Source organism: Myotis nattereri (assembly GCF_964212035.1).
Source record: "Myotis nattereri genome assembly, chromosome: 2".
Taxonomy (NCBI): Eukaryota; Metazoa; Chordata; class Mammalia; order Chiroptera; family Vespertilionidae; genus Myotis; species Myotis nattereri.
Window position 1 is genome coordinate 113,599,871 of NC_138076.1, and position 20,025 is coordinate 113,619,895.

Genomic DNA, 20,025 nt, shown 5'->3' on the forward strand with positions numbered 1-20,025 from the left:
CTCAAAAAATCTTCTTTGTCAATTTTTGTGAAAAGTTTTTCTTTTCTGTGGAAAGCATTTAATATTTGATATTTACCCAAGGTTTGTTTGTCCTGGCATAAAACTCATTTTATTGTTAATACTCATTTGGCACTGAGTTGAATAATAACTGTTTATCCTCTTCTATTACTAAGATCATATCAAATTTTGTTTCTTTTCTCCAAATACTGCATAGCCCAGCTCTTCAAAAGGCTCTGGAGTGTGGCTGTGAAAACCACAATTCTCCTTGTCATATTAATAAGATACCAGGCAAATATACAAAGCACAATGGAAAGATCTCACACACACACACACACACACACACACACACAGTCACAAATTTAATCAATTATATGTTGAATTATAAGAAAGTTTTAATTGCACAAAGATAGTACATAACATTTCAAATGTAAAAAAAGATAATTGGTAATGCTTTTGAAATACCAGGACTTTTTTTCAAGGATAGAAAAATTATACTCAGGATTCATAAGTATTTCTCATTATAAGGATATGGAATGATTTACTCAATCAGCTTTTATATTTAGATAGGGTCTTTTTTTCTTTTTGAAGAATTCCATTGTAGCTATAGGTGAGAAATGGATTGATGTAACAATGTATTGTGGTAATGTTGTAGCTTTCTTTTATTTTGCTTTTAGTGTTAGGATTGCTAAAGTCTTATTTAAAATACCCAATTAGTATTAGGGGGATAAATGGTGATGGAAGGAGACTTCATTTGGAGTGGTAAACACACAATACAATATAGAGATGATGTATATTAGAATTGTACACCTGAAACCTATATCATTTTATTAACCAACTAGAGGCTCGGTGCACGAAATTCGTGCATGGGGGTTGTGTATCCCTCAGCCAAGCCTGCACTCTCTCCACTCTGGGACCCCTCGAGGGATGTCTGACAGCCCGGGATCAGGCCTACAGTCAGACATCCCTCAATTGAACTCCCCTGCTGACCTGGTCACCCCTAACTGCCCTTCGTTGCCAGCCTGGTCGCCCTGAAATGCCCTCCCCTGCCAGTCTGGTCATTCCCAACTGTCCTCCCCTGCAGGCCTGGTTGCCCCCAACTGCCCTCCTCTGCAGGCCTGATCGCCCCCAACTTCCCTCCCCTACCAGCCATCTTGTGTCCATATCAGGCCTACAGTCAGACATCCCTCTCACAATCCAGGACTGCTGGCTCCCAATCACTCATCTGCCTGCCTGCTTGATTGCCCCTAACCACTCCCCTGCCAGCCTGATCAATGCCTAACTGCTCCCCTTCTGGCCCGATTGCCCCTAACTGCCCTCCCCTGCAGGCCTGGACACCCCCATCTTGTGTGCTGGAGTGATCGTCAACATGCATATTACTCTTTTATTAGATAGGATGTCACCCTCATAAATTCAATAAAAAAGTAAATAATAATAATAATACCCAACTGACATAATGTGCTTTCATATCATTTCTGTATAGAAAGAGGACACTGCTATAATCATGATCCTTCCCCTGTCACTGTTTCATTGCACATCACCTGGCCTCTTTCTACATCGGCCACTTTGTTAAGAGGGAGGCCAAGGGAGTTCAAATTTTAGACAGCAGGTGGCAGGGCTGCCATCCTGCCAACCTGGCTAATCGCCAGCAAACCTTACCTAGAATAGTTCTCCTAAGGCAGGATGAGAAATACATTTGCTTTCCAGTGAAAGGTGCCAGCCAAGTTTGCAAAAGAACAGCACAGCTAATACCGTGCTGGCTAAGTTCGGGTTCAGACAAGGGTGTCCCAAGCAGAGGGCCAAACCGTGACTTATGAAGCATCATGGTCAATGCCCAAATCAGACTGGTCCTACAGAGACTGCCAAAGAAACTCCCTGGGTGCCAAGGTTCTACACAAAGCACTCAGGGTGGCAGGACCCCACTGGTCCCTCTGCCTCTTTGGAGAAGTGTTCAAAGGCGGGGATACCCAGCCATGGGGCCAGTGCCCTCCCATCCTGAAGTCAGCTACATGGAGCCTGCCAGGGCAAGGCAGCACCCAGGGAAATGTGAGAGGAGCGCTCTCTTGGAGGAGCAGAGGGGTGGACCAGAGGGTGGAAGGCCTGCCTCCCACCTCCCCGCTCCTCCCCTCAACCTTCAGTTGGCCTGGAGTGTAGAAGGAACTAGACATGTTCAGTCCAATCAGAGAAATTGGTTAGGTGTCTCTTCAGATTCCAGAACACTTGGAAACGGTAATTCTGCCAAGAGAGGCTCCGTCAAAGATGATCTGGGTGACAGGCTGCAGTTAAAAACGTCATCTACTGAACCTGAAAGAAGTAAAGCAGGCATTATTGCCATCACTGGAAAACAGAAGCAAACCCACAGTGCCCTCAGAACTCACACAACACTCAAGGAACCATTTCAATACTGAAGAGAGGATCCTGGCTTCCTCAGAAATCTCAAAAGCGCAATAGGGATGGGTTACATTTTGTTTCCCAGTAGGCCCTGGGTTGTCATTTGCTTTTCCATGGGCCCGAGTAGCTTTGCAGTGAGTTGCATGAGCCTTTTCTCACTTGATGCCAAAAGGCCCAAAGTTGGGACAGCCTAGGACAGAGGTTGGGCCACTGATGCATCTTGGCTCTGCCCTCTGCCATGATCATGACCTTGCTGGCCAGCCCTGAAGAACCCTTCCCCATGGCTCTGGAGTGTAAGTGGCCCAGGGCTGGCCCACAGTGAATTTTAAGGAAGCACCACCCAACTTCACATACCCCTGTTGTCCCCAGGATGGCAGTGGACACCCTGCACAACCTACATGACAGAGGGTGAGCAGCAGTCAAACAGTGAAACCCTACCCAGGCTGCTATGGTAGTGGGTAAGGCTGGAGGGGTGTCATAAGAAGGACCAGGCACCTCGGACTGCCACAACCAGGAAAGCTCATCTTTCCCCAAAAAAGATCAGGGTAACACTCCCCAACATACACACACACACACACACACACACACACACACACACACACACTGCTGCAAAGGAGCAGAGTACAGAGGCATCTTTGCAAGGAACACCCAGACAGAGAAAGCTAAAGCAACGTGGAGGGAGGAGGGAGAAAAGGGGGAGGAAGGCGTAAAAGAGGAGAGTGGGAGAGAGATGGGGAGAAGGAGAAGAGAGAGGGATAGGGGGTAAGGAAGGAGAGAAAGGAGAGGAGAGGAGGAGGAGGGAGAGACAGATACTGGGGGAGGGGGGGAAGAGAGGGAATGAGGAGAGGAGGAAGCAGAAGGAGAGACAGAGAGAAACAGAGACAGATGGGCTACTTCCAAAATAAGAAATAGCTTGAGTAAGCATTTTTGCTAAAACATTGGAAGAAAGCAACCGTATTAAATACAATTAATGAAGACCTGCATTTCACATTCAAACTTTTTGAAACTGCAGGTACATAGAGACTGGTGGAGTTTTTTGTTTGTTTGTTTGTTTGTTTTGTTTTTGGTTGTTTGTTGGAATTAGCAGCAAAAGTCCTGGCTCAAGGAAGTTGCTTTATAGCCCAACTAGCATAGGACAGAGAGATCTGACTAGAGAAGGTGTGGCCGGTGTCACCTGCTCAGCCACACCAGTCTGACAAGTCTCCTCAACTCCTAGGAAAGAGGCACAGATATCAAAAACCAGAATGTACCACATATAATATGTCATTTGTTCACTGTGACCTCACAAACTCTGGAGAACCCTTCCAATTTTTTTTAATCCTCACCCAAGGATATGTTTATTGATTTTAGAGAGGGAGGACGGGGAGAGAGAGAAATATCGTTGTGAGAGAGAAACATCAATCAGTTGCCTCATGTATGCGGAACCTATAATCTGGGTATGTGCCTTGACTGGAATTGAACCCGAAACCTTTTGTTACATGGATGGACAGTGCTCCAGTCAACTGAGTCACATGAGCCAGGGCCAGTTATTTTAATTGATGTAAAATTGATGGCTATTGACCACGTAGACTCCTCCTCCAGCTGACATCTTTGTTCATATCTGTTGCCAGAATATGCACATGAGGAAAGCATCATTCTTTCATAATATTTAAATGTGTTAACAACGTTCAAATGAGCATTAATATGTATTTAAATTAATAATATATTTTAAAATTATTTTCTGGGTGTGCTGCACAATATAACTACTATGTCAGAAAACTTTAAGGAGCCTAACACTATATTTCTTTTTGGTAGTAAATATGCCTCACTTCTTACTTTCTGAATAATGTGATATATTATATTTTCGCTTTATCTAGAGGCCTTATCTTTTTTTTTTATATATAGACTCCCAGCAGCTACCTGAGCTTTGTGAGAATAACGAACACTGTTTCAACTCCAGTGAGAGATCCCGTTATGTGCTGCACTAATATCGTATCCAGATGGGTTGCCCTCAGTGGAAAGTATTTATATGCCCTGTAAATAGCCCTAGGTTCGGCCCCTCGCTAATGCTGGCTTCGGCAGTACTGCACTGAAATTGGGACGCTACAGAAAAGATGAGCAAGGCCCTTGCACAAGAATGCTACACAGACTTGTGAAGCGTTCAGTATTTTGCTTTTCTAATACTCATGGGTGGGGAAACTGAGGCTGGATAAGAAAGTGCCTTACTCAATCGAGGGCCCTCCCAACCTCAGGCCCCATTTCTAACTCCTTCCAAAGCTGGTTAGTTCCATTCTGTGTTTGCTTTGCTTTTGTATTGTTCATCGGTGGGGGAAGTGAGGTGACTTATCCAGTTGAGGACCCTTCTGGGTTCAAACCCCATCCCCACTTCCTCCTCCAAAAAGCTGCTTCTATTCCTGCTAGACCCACGCCAGTGTGGGAGGTCTTACCTCCTGGTATTGCAGGGAAAGGTGCACCAGGCGGAACGCAAGGCCTGGACAAAGGCTTGGAGGCCAGGCAGCTTGGGAACCGAGCTGGGGAAGAGGGGCAAGAAGAACCCCACACAGCCCCACTCCCTGAGACCCAATCCTGTCCTCTGGGAACCTGGGGATGTGTTGGGGTCCAACCCCAGCAGGTCCAGGGGTCCCCAAAGGTGTGGACGGAGTCGGCGAAGAAGGAATGACATGGAGACAGCCTTCAGTTGATCAGCAGCCTAGCCAGGATCTCTAGCCAAGTTCTGGTCTAGAGGCCTTATCTTTTCCAGGCATTGACTCTCCTCTCCCATTATACTATTCTATCCTTTTATTTAACTATGAGAATTTTTAACATACCTCTAGAAGTTACGCTGAATTTTCGGTCAGAGAAACTGCTCCTTCGAATTAATGGTTCACTCATTTTTTCCAGAAATAATTTAATTGTCTCCTTCTTTTCTGGTCTTGTACTTGACAAATTCAGAACTTTTCCATTCACCTTTACAGTGGAATTGCTGAGCCCAAACCAATAGAAGAAATCAAATAATGCGTCAGCTTTGAATTCATAGGCAAAGCTCAAATTTTCTCCATTAACCACCTCATTTCCCGGAGGGAAAAAATTCTTTACTGCTTCTTGAAAATCAAACTGAAAGAGAGAGACAAATTTGATGAATTTCATGCATATAATGATAATGCTATATCCTAGAATTCTTTATTACTAACAACTGCCCAAATGTCCAAAATGTCACACCTCTTATTTTTCTTTCATTCTGGCAGATTAAATTTTAAACAGTTGCCTTAACTTTTTAAAAATGATTTCAGAGAGGAAGGGAGAGGGAGATAAAAACATCAATGATGAGAGAGAACCATTGATTGGCTGCCTCCTGCATGCCCCCTACTGGGGATCAAGCCTGCAACCCAGGCATGTGCCCTTACTGGGAATTGAACAGTGACCTCCTGGTTCATAGGTTGATGTTCAACCATTGCCTTAACTTTTTCAAAACAAACATTTGTATTTGAATCATATTACATCTACAGACCTTGAAGTGCTTGGTCAAACTGACATTCATTATTATCCCATTTCTAATAAGTTGCTACAAACTCTGCTCATTGTATTTGTAGTGATTATGAAGCAATAGAAAACATCTATGTCTGGACACAGCTAAGTTATAGCTGGGCTCTAGGGACTTGGCCCTACATGAAGTGCTCGAACCCCTCCCTGTGTGGCCTCAGTCCTGGATTCAGACAGGCTAACACTCACCTGGAGCCGGTAGCTTTCTCCAATCACTGAGGAAATGACCATATCCATCCCTTGCTCTATCTGTCGTCTTATCTTGGGGTGCCTTGTGTTCACAAGGAAGGCATATGTTCTTTCTAGAAATTTGGAAGCAGAATTCAAAAAAAGAAGTGTGCATGTGTGGCATAACATACTTCTTAGTGTTGGACAAAGCAGTGATTCCCACCTTACTTGCAGATTTTATTCATTTTTAGCCCCGCTCACTGCAAAGCCTCACCAGATTTTTAGAAACATTCAGAGAATTTTGCAGACGAGAAGGAAGCAGGCCTCCTTGGGCTGCACTTTGTCACTTCTGTCTGGGAAATCGTCATTATCAGAAACTGAGCCTCCATGTTAGTATGCAGCACAGGGAGCTGAAGTGGGAAACGCGGGATGACTAGTGTCCCTGTCACTGCCTTGCTGGATATTTAGATAGCGACCTGACTGTCGCAGACATGTTGTCATTTGCAAAGCAAAACATCAGCCAAGTCCAGGAAAGAAGGCTGCCCCATGTCTCCCCCTCCCCTAAACCCTTCTTCCCCAGGGACTTTCATTCTGCCAAAGGGCTGGTCTAGGATGCTACGAATCAAAGCAATTTGAGAAGGACTCTCTTCTGTGCCCAAACAATCCCCAGTGGGAAGAAGTCCCTCCCATTGCTTAAATTACATCATGTCTGTGTCCTGGCACAGTTAAGTTTTGTTATTGTTGTTTGTCTTGTTTTTTGTTGTTGTTGTTGTTGTTGTTGTTATTTTTGTTTTTGTAATCTCTTAAATCCAATTCTATCCAATTCTATATAATCTAAGCAAAAGGAAGATTGTCTACTCATTAGTAAATTTGAAATACTATTAACCAACAACCCCTTAACTTTTCAATCTCCAGAAACCCCTTAATTACTGAAGTGCTTTTTCTAGGGAGATACATAACATAGATTGCCAGCCTCTGTTTAAACAGCATGGGCCAGCCATTAGGTAATTTTGAGAACTCAACATTTTTCCTTGGCTTTGAGCATTAAACCTGTGGCCCACCAATAGCACATGTTACATCCTTGAGGAACACATTTTGAACTAACCTTTGCACTCACCTTATTCATCTTAATTTTCCTACCCCTGTCTTTCTCCTAAATTATTTTTGGGCATTTTAGATATATCCTCTTTAAGATCAGACATAACAAAACAAGTAAAACAAGCAAGCTATTTTATACCTTAAATTAACTTTTACACAAAGCAAACCAGGACCTTTGTGCATTCTCAGGGACGGCATACTTCACAGCAATACTGATTGCATAGGTTGTTCACTGCACAATCTGAAGGAGACTATTCACAGTCACAAACCTATTTGTGTATTTATTATGAAAAATTCTGGGAAGAATTAGTAAATTGTCTTGAGTTAATGGTGGCTTTTTCTAATTTAAACAAAAGTGCAGTTTAGGATAGCAGCTGGGCCGGATATCATGTTACCTTAATCACAATTTTCACAATTTAAACTTCACCATCTTACTTAAGCTTTTGTAGCATAGACTCTCTCTTTATATCATGGCTTTCCTTACAATGAACCAGCACTGGGTTTCTGTACCTTCTTCCACAATAGTTACAAACTGTGTACCTTTTGTAGGCCACCCACAAGTACCTCCTTGTCCCACTCCCTGCACTTTCATTAAAATGTTAAAATAGATAGACCTCTTATTCTTACAATTCCTTCAGAGAGATGGACCAGGAGGTGTACCTAATACATCTGTGAATTATATCCCTAGAGAACTCTCTGGATTCATGGCCATCATCAAGCCAAATAACATCAAGGGTTCAGATGCTCTATGTGTGTTGCTAGTTACTGTGTGTTCTGGCCCTTCCTGCCCAGAACATTCCAACTCTGAAGTAAGAAGTGAAACAAAATCTGAATGACTCTGGATTGAAATGAGCAGAGCATCAGCTCCAGGAATCTGGATGAGACTGAATGTTTAAAGAAGTTTCTTTGGAACTTGTAGATCCTTTCTTGTTACCTTGGAATAACTTTAAAAATGTTGTATTGCAATAAATTTAAAAAATCCTATTTCTATCATTATGTCCATGATTTCCCCTCTCTGGCAGGAGGAAGAAGGGAAAATTGAGATATTTTCATATTGGAACTTATGTTAATATGGCTGTTAACAGCCAGTCTGATTTCTTGGAAGAAACCATAAAGAGACATTTCTAAAACTGAAATTCAAATATCATAGCATGAAACATAAAAGCATCTACAGGTATTATTTCCTTTATCTTAGTTTTGTCATCTATAAAATGGAGATAGTACAAGTACCTCAGGTAGGATGACCATGCATCCTAATTTGCCTGAGTTAGTCCCAGAAGAATTGTTCACAGTACCTCCTTTCGTGTCCAAAAATGTTCCCGTTTGAATGAAAAGCCCTGTGGAGCTGTTGTACCAACTGACGCCAGAGCAGACCCAGAACACCTAAGTGTCCCATGTGGTAGACAGTATTACATACCCTCATCTTCATCATTTCAGTCATTTTTGCAACCCCTGCAGGCTCAGAATATAAAATCACTTCCTGCCTTGACAGAAAGTATGAAGGAAAACTCAGACAGATGGCTACTGCCCCAGGCTTATGCAGAGGTTTGATCTGCAGGCTCGTGCTGTGCTTCAGATGGCCTGACACACCGGGCTTCCGGCTCCAACCTTGTCACAAGCCGACATCCACTCTGCTTTCCCCCTACCCAATTTCTGACATCAGCATGCCACAGTCCACAGCCCAGCAAGGCAGAACCAAACCAAAACAGTTAGATACCAACCTTTTGAGATGTCTTTTCTGGTCTGTACATTAATAAAGAATAGCATTGGTTTGCTCAGTATAGTTTCCCTGTAGTCTTTATAATCGCAGTAGTTGGTCAGTTCCACATATCTATGAAAAAAGCAGAGATAACAGCAAATGTAATATACCTGCCCATCTAAGTTGGGAAGGGGATGTCTGCACAGGTGCCTGCCACACCCTTAGTCCATTTGAGAGAGGTCCCCTAAAATGTGTCATTGCAGAGGCAACCATGTGTTATAACATATGGATAAAGCCTCCTCTCTCTCCTGATCAGCTGAGATAAACTTGCAACCCAAAGGTGGCCATGGTCCTAGGGTGGCCTGACACCAGCGCTTGGCTCTCAGATCATGACCAGAAACATCCACATTCAGGGATATAAGAGTTCATTTGAAGCTCTTAGAGCTCTATGTCTGTCTGGATTGAAAACAAATTACACTCAATGAGTGGAATTAGCTGGTCTTCCCCAGGGCAGTCATCCCATATGACCAGTGGGTCTACAATTTTCCCTTCCTTCTCTATCATCCAGTATGTCAGCTTTCTCTCCCTACTCTACATATTTTCCAGCTGTCTTTCTAGGTCTCTACCCACATTGTTGATAAAAAGGCAGATTCAAATGTAAATTAGCTTCCTTCAAGAAGATGGCTAATTTCCTAACCAAACGCAAGCTCAGGTGCCATGTGGACCTGGGCCAGTGGTCGGCAAACTGCGGCTCAGCAAACCGCAGCTCGCAAGCCACATGTGGCTCTTTGGCCCCTTGAGTGTGGCTCTTCCACAAAATACCAACTTGTGCACATGGGCCACGAAGTTTCAATCGCACTGTATGTGCGTGCCCACACACACACACACACACACACACACACACACACACACACACACATATATATATATATATATATATATATATATATATATATATATATATATATTAGAGAGGGGAGCAGAGAAAAAGAGAAACACATGTTATAACAGTTCTTGTAGAAGGCCCAGAAATTGCTTAAGAGTTCATAAACCTTTAATGCAGTAGTTCTCAACCTTCTAGCCCTTTAAATACAGTTCCTCATGTTGTGACCCAACCAAAAAATTATTTTCGTTGCTACTTCATGACTGTAATGTTGCTACTGTTATGAATTGTAATGTAAATATCTGATATGCAGGATGGTGTTAGGCGACCCCTGTGAAAGGGTCATTCGACCGCCAAAGGGGTCGCGACCCAAAGCTGAGAACCACTGCTTTAATGTTACACTAGCAAAAGCTTGCAGGAACCTTCTGCCCTACGGAGTACGCAGGATGGCCTTCCTGTGGTTCTAGTGTTAACATGATAACTTTATACAGAGCCGCATCAAAATTCTCTTTCACTTCCTCTCAGTCTTCTTCTGTCCCTACTGTAGTAAAAGTAAGCAAAAAATTTTAGATTTATCACTATATTGTCTCTGCCACAAATGGAGGATACACATGGCCATTCATTCATTCACCAACTATTGACACACAATGCAGTGAAACACTGTGACAGTGCACAGAACGATTCATTCATTCATTCATTCATTCATTCATTCATCCATTCATTCATATATGCAATAAACATTTGCACCAATGATGTGCTGAGGGGGAACGCTTGAGAAATAGTCCTGCTTTTAAGAAGCATATAGTCCACTGAGGAGACAGATAAGAAGATGCACCATTTCAATATGAAACAATAACTGTCTAAGACCTTGTTGCTTAAAGTGTGGCCCTTGAACCAGCAGCACTGGCATCATGTGGGAGCATGTGAAACTGCAGATTCCCAGGTCCCTCTCCAGGTTTATTCAATCAGAACAAAAACCACACAATCCCCAGGAGACCAGCATGCTTACTTAAAGTCTGCAAAACACTAGTCTAAGACATGGTCCCTCCCACTCAGAGGTTTACAAACTAGTTAATCGTTCAAACACACAAATACTGGAGGAATGTTCAGTTCTCTACATTCAGTGTCCACTCTCAACAGGGTTATGTTCCAGTTACTTAAATAAGAGCAAAGTGGGAGAGTCCTGGGGTCAGAACCACTTATTGAGTTGAGACACACACTAGAAAAGTGATCCTCCTGTTGGGCCCAGCATTCCACGGATGGGTGAGCAAAGCGGGAGGAAGAGAGGGATCCCAGGAGGAGTCATGGCTTCGCCAGGCCTTGGGGACAATGGGGTGGCAGCCTCCACTCCTCTAGGTAGGCATGTGGCAAGCTTCAGGTGAGCTGAAAGCAAGAAGTAAACCAGAGTGTGTCTGGAAGTCCAGAACAAGGCTCCTGAGGAAGGAAGGCAGGAGAGAAGGCAGCAAAGGCTTGAGGCTTTTCAATCATCTGATTTGGAATTGATTTCTATCTCTGTGACTTTTAACTTTGACAAGATCCATATACTCACCTGTAAAATCTAGCTGACAAAAGGAAATCCGTGCCCTGGCTAATTTGGCTCAGTGGATAGAGTGTCAACCTGTGGACTGCTGGGTCCCAGGTTTGATTCTGGCCAAAGGCACATGCCTGGGTTGTGGGCTCGATCCCCAGTAGGGGGCATGCAGGGGGGTGATCAATGTCTCTGTCTCATCATTGATGTTTCTATCTCTCTATCCCTCTCCCTTCCTCTCTAAAATCAATAAAAATATATTTTAAAAAAAGGAAATCCATGAAGTGGCTAAAAGATTAAATAATGTGTGTGAAGCACTTGGCTTTGGGGGCTGCTTAATCCTATCTAATAAAAGAGAAACATGGTAATTAGCATATGACCGCTACCCTTCCCATTGGCTAATCAGGACAATATGCAAATTAACTGCCAGCCAAGATGGCGGCCAGCAGCCAGGCAGCTTAAAGCTAACATGAGGCTTGCTTGCTTCAGTGATGGAGGACTCCAACGTTCCCCGCCTGCCGCTGCCAGCCTCTGAGCTGCAACTCTAAGCAACTATGTTACAAATATAGAAGCTAAACAAAACCCCAGAAACCTGCTTTAGTCCGCCAGGGTTCAGCCAGCAGGATCGCAACATTGTTTCAAATACAGAAGGTAAACAAAGGCCAGAAACCTGCTTTCAGCAGCGGAGGCCTAAGAGCTGGAGCCAAGCCTCAAAGCTAGAGCTGGCCCAGATTAAAAAAATAAGAAAATAAGGAGTGGTTGGGAGCTTCAGTCACCCACCAGCCTGAAAACAGCCCTCAGCCCCTCACCCAGACTGGCCAGGCACCCCAGTGGGGACCCCCACCCTGAAGGGTGTGTAACCAGCTGCAAACAGCCATCATCCCCTCACCCAGACTGGCCAGGCACCCCAGTGGAGACCCCCACCCTGATCCAGGACACCCTTCAGGGCAAACCAGCCGGCCCCACCCGTGCACCAGGCCTCTCTCTATATAGTAAAAGGGTAATATGCCTCCCAGCACCGGGATCAGCGTGACAGGGGGCAGCGCCCAAACCCCCTGATCGCCCTGCGGCTCTATGTGTGACAGGGGGCGGGGCCACAACCTCCCTATCCGCCCTGCTCTGTGCCTGATAGGGGGAGCTCCCCAACCCCCTGATTGCCCTGCGGTTCTGTGTGTGACAGGGTGCGGCGCCCCAACCCCCTGATCGGCCCTGCTGTGTGTGTGACGGGGTAGAGCCATAACCTCCCCATCAGCCCTGCCCTGAGTGTGACAGTGGCGGCACCCCAACCCCCTGATTGGCCCTGCTCTGTGGGTGAAAGAGGGCGGCGCCCCAACCCCCTGATCTGCCCTGCTCTGTGTGTGACAGGGGGCAGTGCCCCAACTCCCCTATCGGCCCTACTCTGTGAGTGACAGGGGGGAGCTCCTCAACCCCCTGATGGGCCCTGCTCTGTGCGTGACAGGGGGAAGCTCCCCAACCCCCTGATCGGCCCTGCTCTGTGCGTGACGGGGGAGCTCCCCAACCCCCTGATCGACCCTGCTCTGTGCGTGACAGGGTAAGGAGCCCCAACCTCCCTGATGGGCCCTACTCTGTGCACGACAGGGGGCAGCGCCCCAACCCCCGGATTGGCCCTGCTCTGTGCGTGACAGGGGGTGGCGCCGCAACCTCCCCATCGACCCTGCCTTGAGTGTGACAGGGGACGGTGCCCCAACACCCCAATCGGCCCTACCCTGAGCGTGACTGAGGGTGGCATCACAACCTCCCGATAGCCCTGCTCTGTGTATGACAGGGGGCGGCGCCCCAACTCCCCAATCGGCCCTGCTCTAAGCCTGACCAGGCGCTGCACCTAGGGATTGGGCCTGCCCTCTGCCACCCGGGAGCAGGCCTAAGCCAGCAGGTCGTTATCTCCCGAGGGGTCCCAGACTGCGAGAGGGCACAGGCCAGGCTGAGGGATTCCCCTTCCCCCCGAGTGCACAAATTTTTGTGCACCAGGCCTCTAGTAATAATATAAAAGCTAATGTTTGTTAAGTAATCAATATATGCTGAAAGTTATTTTAAGCACTTTATGAATTTTTACTCTGAACAGCAACTCTATAAGAGTGAGGAATTACCATTCCTATTTTACAGCTGAGGAGACTGAGTCACGGAGATGAAGTAGCTTTCCCAAGTCACTGAGGCAGTAAGTGCAGAACCAGGATTCCAACCAAGGCCATCTGGGTGCTGGCCCTCCTGCCCGTCTACATGTGCTTGAGACTGTACTCATAAAAACACAGCTCAACACCCAATGAAAATTACTTCATCAGTATCGCTCGGTGCCCTGTGAAGGGGTTGCTGAACTGGGCAAATCGCCAAAGCCAAAACTCAAACATGGGAACCAAAGCCGAAGACCAGCCAAGAGTGCAGGATGGGAGCCTGCTGAGTTCAGCCGCAGCAAGGGTAACCATGCTGCCCTCTGTATGTGGAGCTGTCACTGCTTCCACACCTCCTGGCCTCAGTCAAGGTCACTTCTGAGAGGTGCGCCTGGGCAGGCAGAGGGAGCCCAAGCACTTCCACTGTGGGGTGGGGGTGAGGCTTCCCCAGGACAAATCTGACTATGTTCCAGCTATGCCTTGGGGTCCTTACTTTAACCCTTTGTGGTCGTATTAAATTTGGACATGGGTGTCGTACTGGTCGGAATTAATTTCCATTGAAAGAGCAGTGATACATACCATGCAAGATTATGAAGGATAAACAAGATTTATTAATTCTTTTTTGGAACTACGTCACCACTAGTAGAATCACTACAAACATTATCACTTTCTATGTCAGAGTCAGTATTCAAGGTGCCAAAATAAAACTCTTCATCGTTACTTTCAGATTCGCAGTACACTTCTTTCGGTAACTTTCTTTTTGCCATTTTGGAGTATTATTTTGAAATATCTTAACAAGCGAGTATGCCTAATTACAGTTAAACGTAATTTGTAAAGCTTTATTTGAAATTCTGCGAAGTATCTACGAAGCTTGTCGATTTCTTCACTCTCAAAAGGCGACTGACTCGCCACGGTGTTTCGCATGGCGAGTGTGGAACGACCGCGTTTGTTTATATTGAGTTTCGATATCTCCGATTTGTCGGGGCAATGTTTTGGTTCGCGACAAGGTCGCTTAGACACTTAAGAGCTTTCAGAGAAATTATGAACTGATACATGAATGAATAGAGTTAAGATTCGTATGGTTCCTTGCTGTGGTGGCTGAGAGCAGACATACGACCGGAACGGTAAAAAAGCTTTGGTGGCTGAGAGTAGACAAACGACCGCAAAGGGTTAACTCCATGAGCCTCCTCTTTCAACCCCTCACTCTCTGCCCCTGGCGGCTGCCCTCCAGGCGAGTGTGACTATCATCACTCACAGCTGGTTGAACACAGGCAGGAACAGGTCACCTCTCTGCTTTTAGTGGCTTCTTTACAACCACTGGACTTACTTTTGCTTTTAGGTTGATTATACAAGATGAGTCCTGGCTAATGTAATTTCCGTTATTTTTTTGTAGATTCAGGAAACTTACGAGAAAGCTGCTTTCTACAGTGATGCAGAAAGATTTCGGGTTGGGCGGTGTGCCGAACACACGGGTTCATAGTTAGGCAAGGAGCCTTGACTCCATGCTTCCCAGGATCCTATTCAGCTGCAGGACTTGACCTCTCCCAATCCTAATTTCTCAACTGCACAAAGAGGACACAACAGCGCCGACTGCATAAACTTTTGTGAAATAACAGCTGTGAGACATTGTGCCCCATTCCTGGTACTCAAGCAAATATTAGTGACCCCTGTTATTATTGTCGGGCTTATTGTTATTGCCCAAGCAGCCCCTCTCATGCTAGGGAAACACTGAAAAGCAGGGATTATAGCTCCACTTTGCCCATCGTTTGCCATTACACTTCACTCAGAGGCTGCATTACAGGAAAAAGGTGTGTGTATGATAGTTAATGATGATTTGTACCTTGTATCTTGAGCAGGTTTTGTTTGTAATACCAACAGAAATCCCGAGCTTGAAGGAAAAAATAATAGTAAAGATCTTGCCATAAATCCCACAAAGTAGGACAAATATTTTTAAAGCAGGTCCTCAGAAGCTTTAAAGCCCTGAGAGCCATCAGGAAACCTTCCCATCACCCTACGTTGCCTTGGGCTTATTTAGCAGGTATGTATGTAGAAAAGTGTTAAAGTATCAGAAAACAAACCGCAGTAAGTTGAGCGAGTGAACCATAGGAATGTCAGGGTCAGCAGCTCTGAACTTTTCGGTTTCCTCAGAAAAGGACCTAGTGAAAGCCACAGTACACACCTCTGAGGCCCTGGAAAAAAAATCCTGCTTACACTGTGGGCTTATCCCAAACCAAAAATACTTGTGCAATGGAAAAAAATAATTAGCAGAGCAAGGATTCTTAACTGAATTCAACTATCTCATAAACTACCCAAACGGTCAGCAACATTGGGTGTGTCTCTTTGTTTCTGGGGAGAAGGTCTACATGTGATTGATCCCCCAAAGTCTACAGTCCAAAGTGATTAAGGATGATTGCTCTGCTTTCTCGTTCCCCTACCCCCCCCCCCGCCCCCCCCCCCCTCCCCACACACACCTTCTCAACTGCTCTTGGGTGGGGGCCATCATACCTATGGCAGGAATATGGTGACTGCAAAGATGAAAAAGTCACTGGAGTCCATCAGCTCTAGACCCCAACTCATGAAAAGTGGAAAGTACGTGTGGGGGTACAGCCAACTCTGAAGATGACAGACAAGGCAAAGAGAAACTGGTCATCCTCTCCAACTGCCCAACCTTGGGGAAGTCCCAAATAGAGTGCTGCTACTTGTTAGCCAAAACTGATGTTCGCCACTACCCTGGAAATATTGACCTGGGCACAGCTGCTAGAAACACTAGACTATGCACACTGGCTGGTACCAGGTGATGTGTGACCTTTAGCAGTCTGCCAGGACAGGCGGGTAAAAAGCAAATCGTGCCAAATGTGTCTTTAGTAAAACTGGCCAAAACTTACTGAAGGAAGAAGTGAGGGAGAAAGGAAGGGAAGGAAGAAAGGAGGGGAAGGAGGGAGGGAGGGAATAAATCACTGCTCTGGAGCAATATTTTGAGAGAGGAAGTTGTATGCTAGCCCCAAGGCCGAAGACAACTGGGTAAATTTGGCCAAGCTGAGGAGCAGCAACTTTGGAAGGCTGAATTCTGACCGCATCCACCTCGTGATCCATGAGGGCAAACCTGCACTGTGGCCTACAACTCAGTCTTCCCTCTCTTTCTGGAGGGCTCTCTCCATTCACACTAGGTTCCTTCCCAGTCATCCTTCAGGACTGCACACCCCGTTACAAAAGCCTACTTTCCCTGCCATAGTGTGTTCCTGAGAGGAAGACAGATGGTTCCTTCCAGTCCCTGAATTATTTTCAGGTCCTCCTTGCTCTTTCCCACAGTACAAAACCCTCACACAATTGCTTAGATGACAAAAATCTTGTATTTCTGACTGTTTGCACCCTGGTCTGTGTTGCCTGGTTATTATTTACTCTGAACTCTAAACTGCCAGTGTTCCACTGTTGTTTTATATTCTTTTATGTAGGAGATGTTTGCAGCAAGAGTTTAATGACCAGACTACAAAATCATTTAAAAATTTGCAGCACTGTTTACTAAGCCTGGGAGTGCTGGCTCTGTCAAAAGCCTAACCTATATCTTCAACTAATTCTGGGCATTTCTATTTTTCATATCGTTCTCAAATGCAACGGCTAATTTCTTTTTAAATCTCTGCAAATCTGATTTCTAATTCCGTTCCTCCCAGGGTTGGAATTCCTGCGTATGGGTTGGGATTTTCTATTCACTAAGAAAGGGAGAAATTCTTGCTGAGGGGCGGTTTTTTCAGGCATTCAAATCCCTCCTTCTCACTGTGTGGAAAAGCAAGGTTTTCCCAGCAGCTTGAAGAAGGCATTTTAAATGTCTTTTCTTGCTTGCCTCTTCTTGGCTGCATCTCACCCACGGGGTGGCATAGTGCTGCTGTCTTTCCCAGTAGCAAAGGCTTTGTAATAGCTGGCGGGCTTACTCATCTATGAATCAAGCTCTAGGCTGCTCTTGCACGATTCCAGGCAGTCAGTTCTCAGAAAAATATGACACATGCACACTTGCACACAACACTTACTTTTGCCCACACGATGGCACAGAGGACCCTGGATTAGATTTTATGGGACTTTGTTCCCTTCTCAGCTGTGATTTATTTATTCATTTACTTGAAACACTAAAAGATGGGACACTGAACTTTTATACGACTCTCCACTGGGTCTCCTCACCGGATAAAGCTCGTAGTGCACAAAATTGAGCATTCTCTCCCCCCTCCCACCAATCTAAAGTCAGGATGTGAGTCTCTCCTCTGAAACATCCCCGAAGGGTGTGCCCCAGTTTGAGCTCATCTGACCCAGTTAAGGAGTCAGAAAGGGAAAATCACTGGCCAGCTGGGTGCTCCCCCGGGCGGCTTCTAGCGCAGCTGCAAATGTCGCGGTGGGCGCAGGGCAGAAAAGCCCGGGCGGGAGAGCTGGCGGCCCCGGTGACGGCTCCAAGAAGCGGAGGCCAGCGGGGACTCCCGGGGACCTCGAGGGGGAGCGGGGGCGCACCCACCTCTTTATGTAGCGGCCGAGGCGGCAGAGCTGCCCGTCCAGGCGCACAAGACCATCGCCGAAGACGTTGAAGCCCCCGCTGGTGGCAGCCGGCTCCCCGGACCCGGGCACGGCGAGCTGGTCCCCGCGCAGCTGGAGGGCGCCGGGCAGCAGGCGCAGCAGCTGGGCCAAGGGCAGCAGGGCCAGCTCGCAGTCGCACGTCCACAAGCTGCGCAGCTCCCCCGACGAGATGGATGTCAGGCTGGGCCTGGCCGGGGGTGCACACGTCGCCGCCGCCGCCATCCCGCCGCCCCGGAGGTCCCGGTCCGCCCTCCCGGTGCCGCCCACCCGTGAGGAGCGCTGCAGCCCGGAGCGGAGAGGAGACGGCGCGGGCGCCGCGCGGCCTTTTTATCGCCCTCAGCGCCGCCCCGCCCGCCCGGCCGCGGGCGCGACCCCAGGCTCCGGCCCGAGTGCGCACCACTCAGCTGGCGCGCTCCCGCCCCACCGCCGGCCGGCCGCCAACGCTTACTCACCCGCCTCCCGGGCGCCGGCCCCGGGTCCGCAACTCCTCACCGGGGGCTGGGAGGACACCGGCGGCGGGGTGGGGACCGGGGCCCTGGAGCCGGGTCGGCGCTTGGTGGGCGGGAAGGGCCAGCACCCACCCAAGCCCCAGACGCCGCACCCGAGCGTGCAAGTGGAGGAAACGCGCCCTTCGCCTGCTCTCCGACCTGGGTTAGATTTTATGGGACTTTGTTCCCTTCTCAGCTGTGATTTATTTATTCATTTATTCATTCATTTCCTCTCACTGGCCCTTACCCTGCATTTCCCTCCTGGTACAGAGCCCACAGATCGTCACGTCCCTTTTTCATGAAGCCTCTGTGAACCCCCTGTGCGCTTCTCTGCGCGGGGTCGCAGGCGGGGAGCCGGCCCAGCAGGGAGGATGGAGGGGGCCAGCAGGGCTCCCGGCTGACTGCCTCCGCGAGTCCCCAACAACTTCATTTCTTCAGTCAGCCTACAGAAAGTTGAGTGCCCATTCTGCAGACACACCCAATGGCTTGATTTCCTGGGGTATGGAAAGACTATTTAGTTTCATGACAACTATTTCCGAAACATCTACTAGGAGCCAGATAACCGACTAAATTCTGAGAAGAGTGGAAATAAACACAAGCCCTGACCTTGCCCAACTTACAATCTAATGGGGGGACAAGCATTCCAGCCACCACAGCACTGAGTGAAAAGCATTGCTGGGGAGGTCCCTGAATTAATGCGAGGAGAATCCCGCCAAGTTCTGAGGAGCTGAGCAGCAGATTCCCGAAGCCCTATAATTTAGAACTCTAAGCTAGCTCCTAAAAGTTGAGTACAACTTAGAGAGTAGCTTTCATCAGTCTTTGTGTATGCCCATCATGGGCCCATTCAGAGACTTAATCAAGTCCAATGAAGAGTCCTATCATATCTCACTTAAATCCCAGAATATCAATGAACTCCATTCACCAGTCCTTCTTCCTGACCTGGGTCCCTCAGCCTCAAGCTCAATCCGGGCTTCTCTGAACAAATCTAAATCAACCAACATGCATTGACCACAATCGATCAATCTTTTACAGAGAAGAAGGGGGAACCTGCCTGTGAAACCAGCATCCAAGAGGATTCTTTGGTGAAGTGAAGCCTGACCACTGCACAGAGGATGGGTGTGAGGAGGGCTGAGGCCAGAGGCAGGACCTTGGGCTGGGGCTGCATTCACAGGGAGAGATGTGGTACCATGCCTTAGACCAGCAACCCCACACAGGTGGTGGTTCTCCGCCCAAACATTGACATGCTCACTGCTGTGCATCAGGCAGCATCTTAAGCTCTGAAAGAACCAACAACAACAACAAAACAAAGAACCTGGTCAAGATGAGTGATATAATAGATGTACAAACTAAGTACTTTGAAAGTAAGGTCAAGACAGTGGTGGCTACTACCCGGGAGAGGCCCCAGAAATGCTTCTCAATGCGCTGGACTCTGAACAGGGAAGGAGTTCCCAGGTGAAGGAGCACCATCAACAGGAAACTGGGAGAGAAGATTCTAGACCAATCTGTGTTAAGAGAGAAGGTATGATCTATTTGAGGAAGAGTGGAGAATGTTATATGACTAAAGCATACCAGGC

At 47.0% G+C, this 20,025-nt stretch overlaps 1 protein-coding gene across 1 annotated transcript; it reads right to left on the reverse strand.

Moving 5' to 3' along the window:
* Positions 1–354: 354 nt before the first annotated feature.
* On the reverse strand, positions 355–18,226 carry MEDAG (mesenteric estrogen dependent adipogenesis). The gene is made up of 5 exons (XM_081083594.1): positions 17,905–18,226; positions 8,895–9,004; positions 6,097–6,209; positions 5,196–5,481; positions 355–2,301 (listed from the first exon to the last, which is right to left on the reverse strand). The coding sequence occupies exons 1-5, from the start codon at positions 18,183–18,185 to the stop codon at positions 2,177–2,179; spliced, it is 915 nt and encodes a 304-aa protein (XP_080939720.1). The 5' UTR covers positions 18,186–18,226; the 3' UTR covers positions 355–2,176.
* Positions 18,227–20,025: the final 1,799 nt, after the last annotated feature.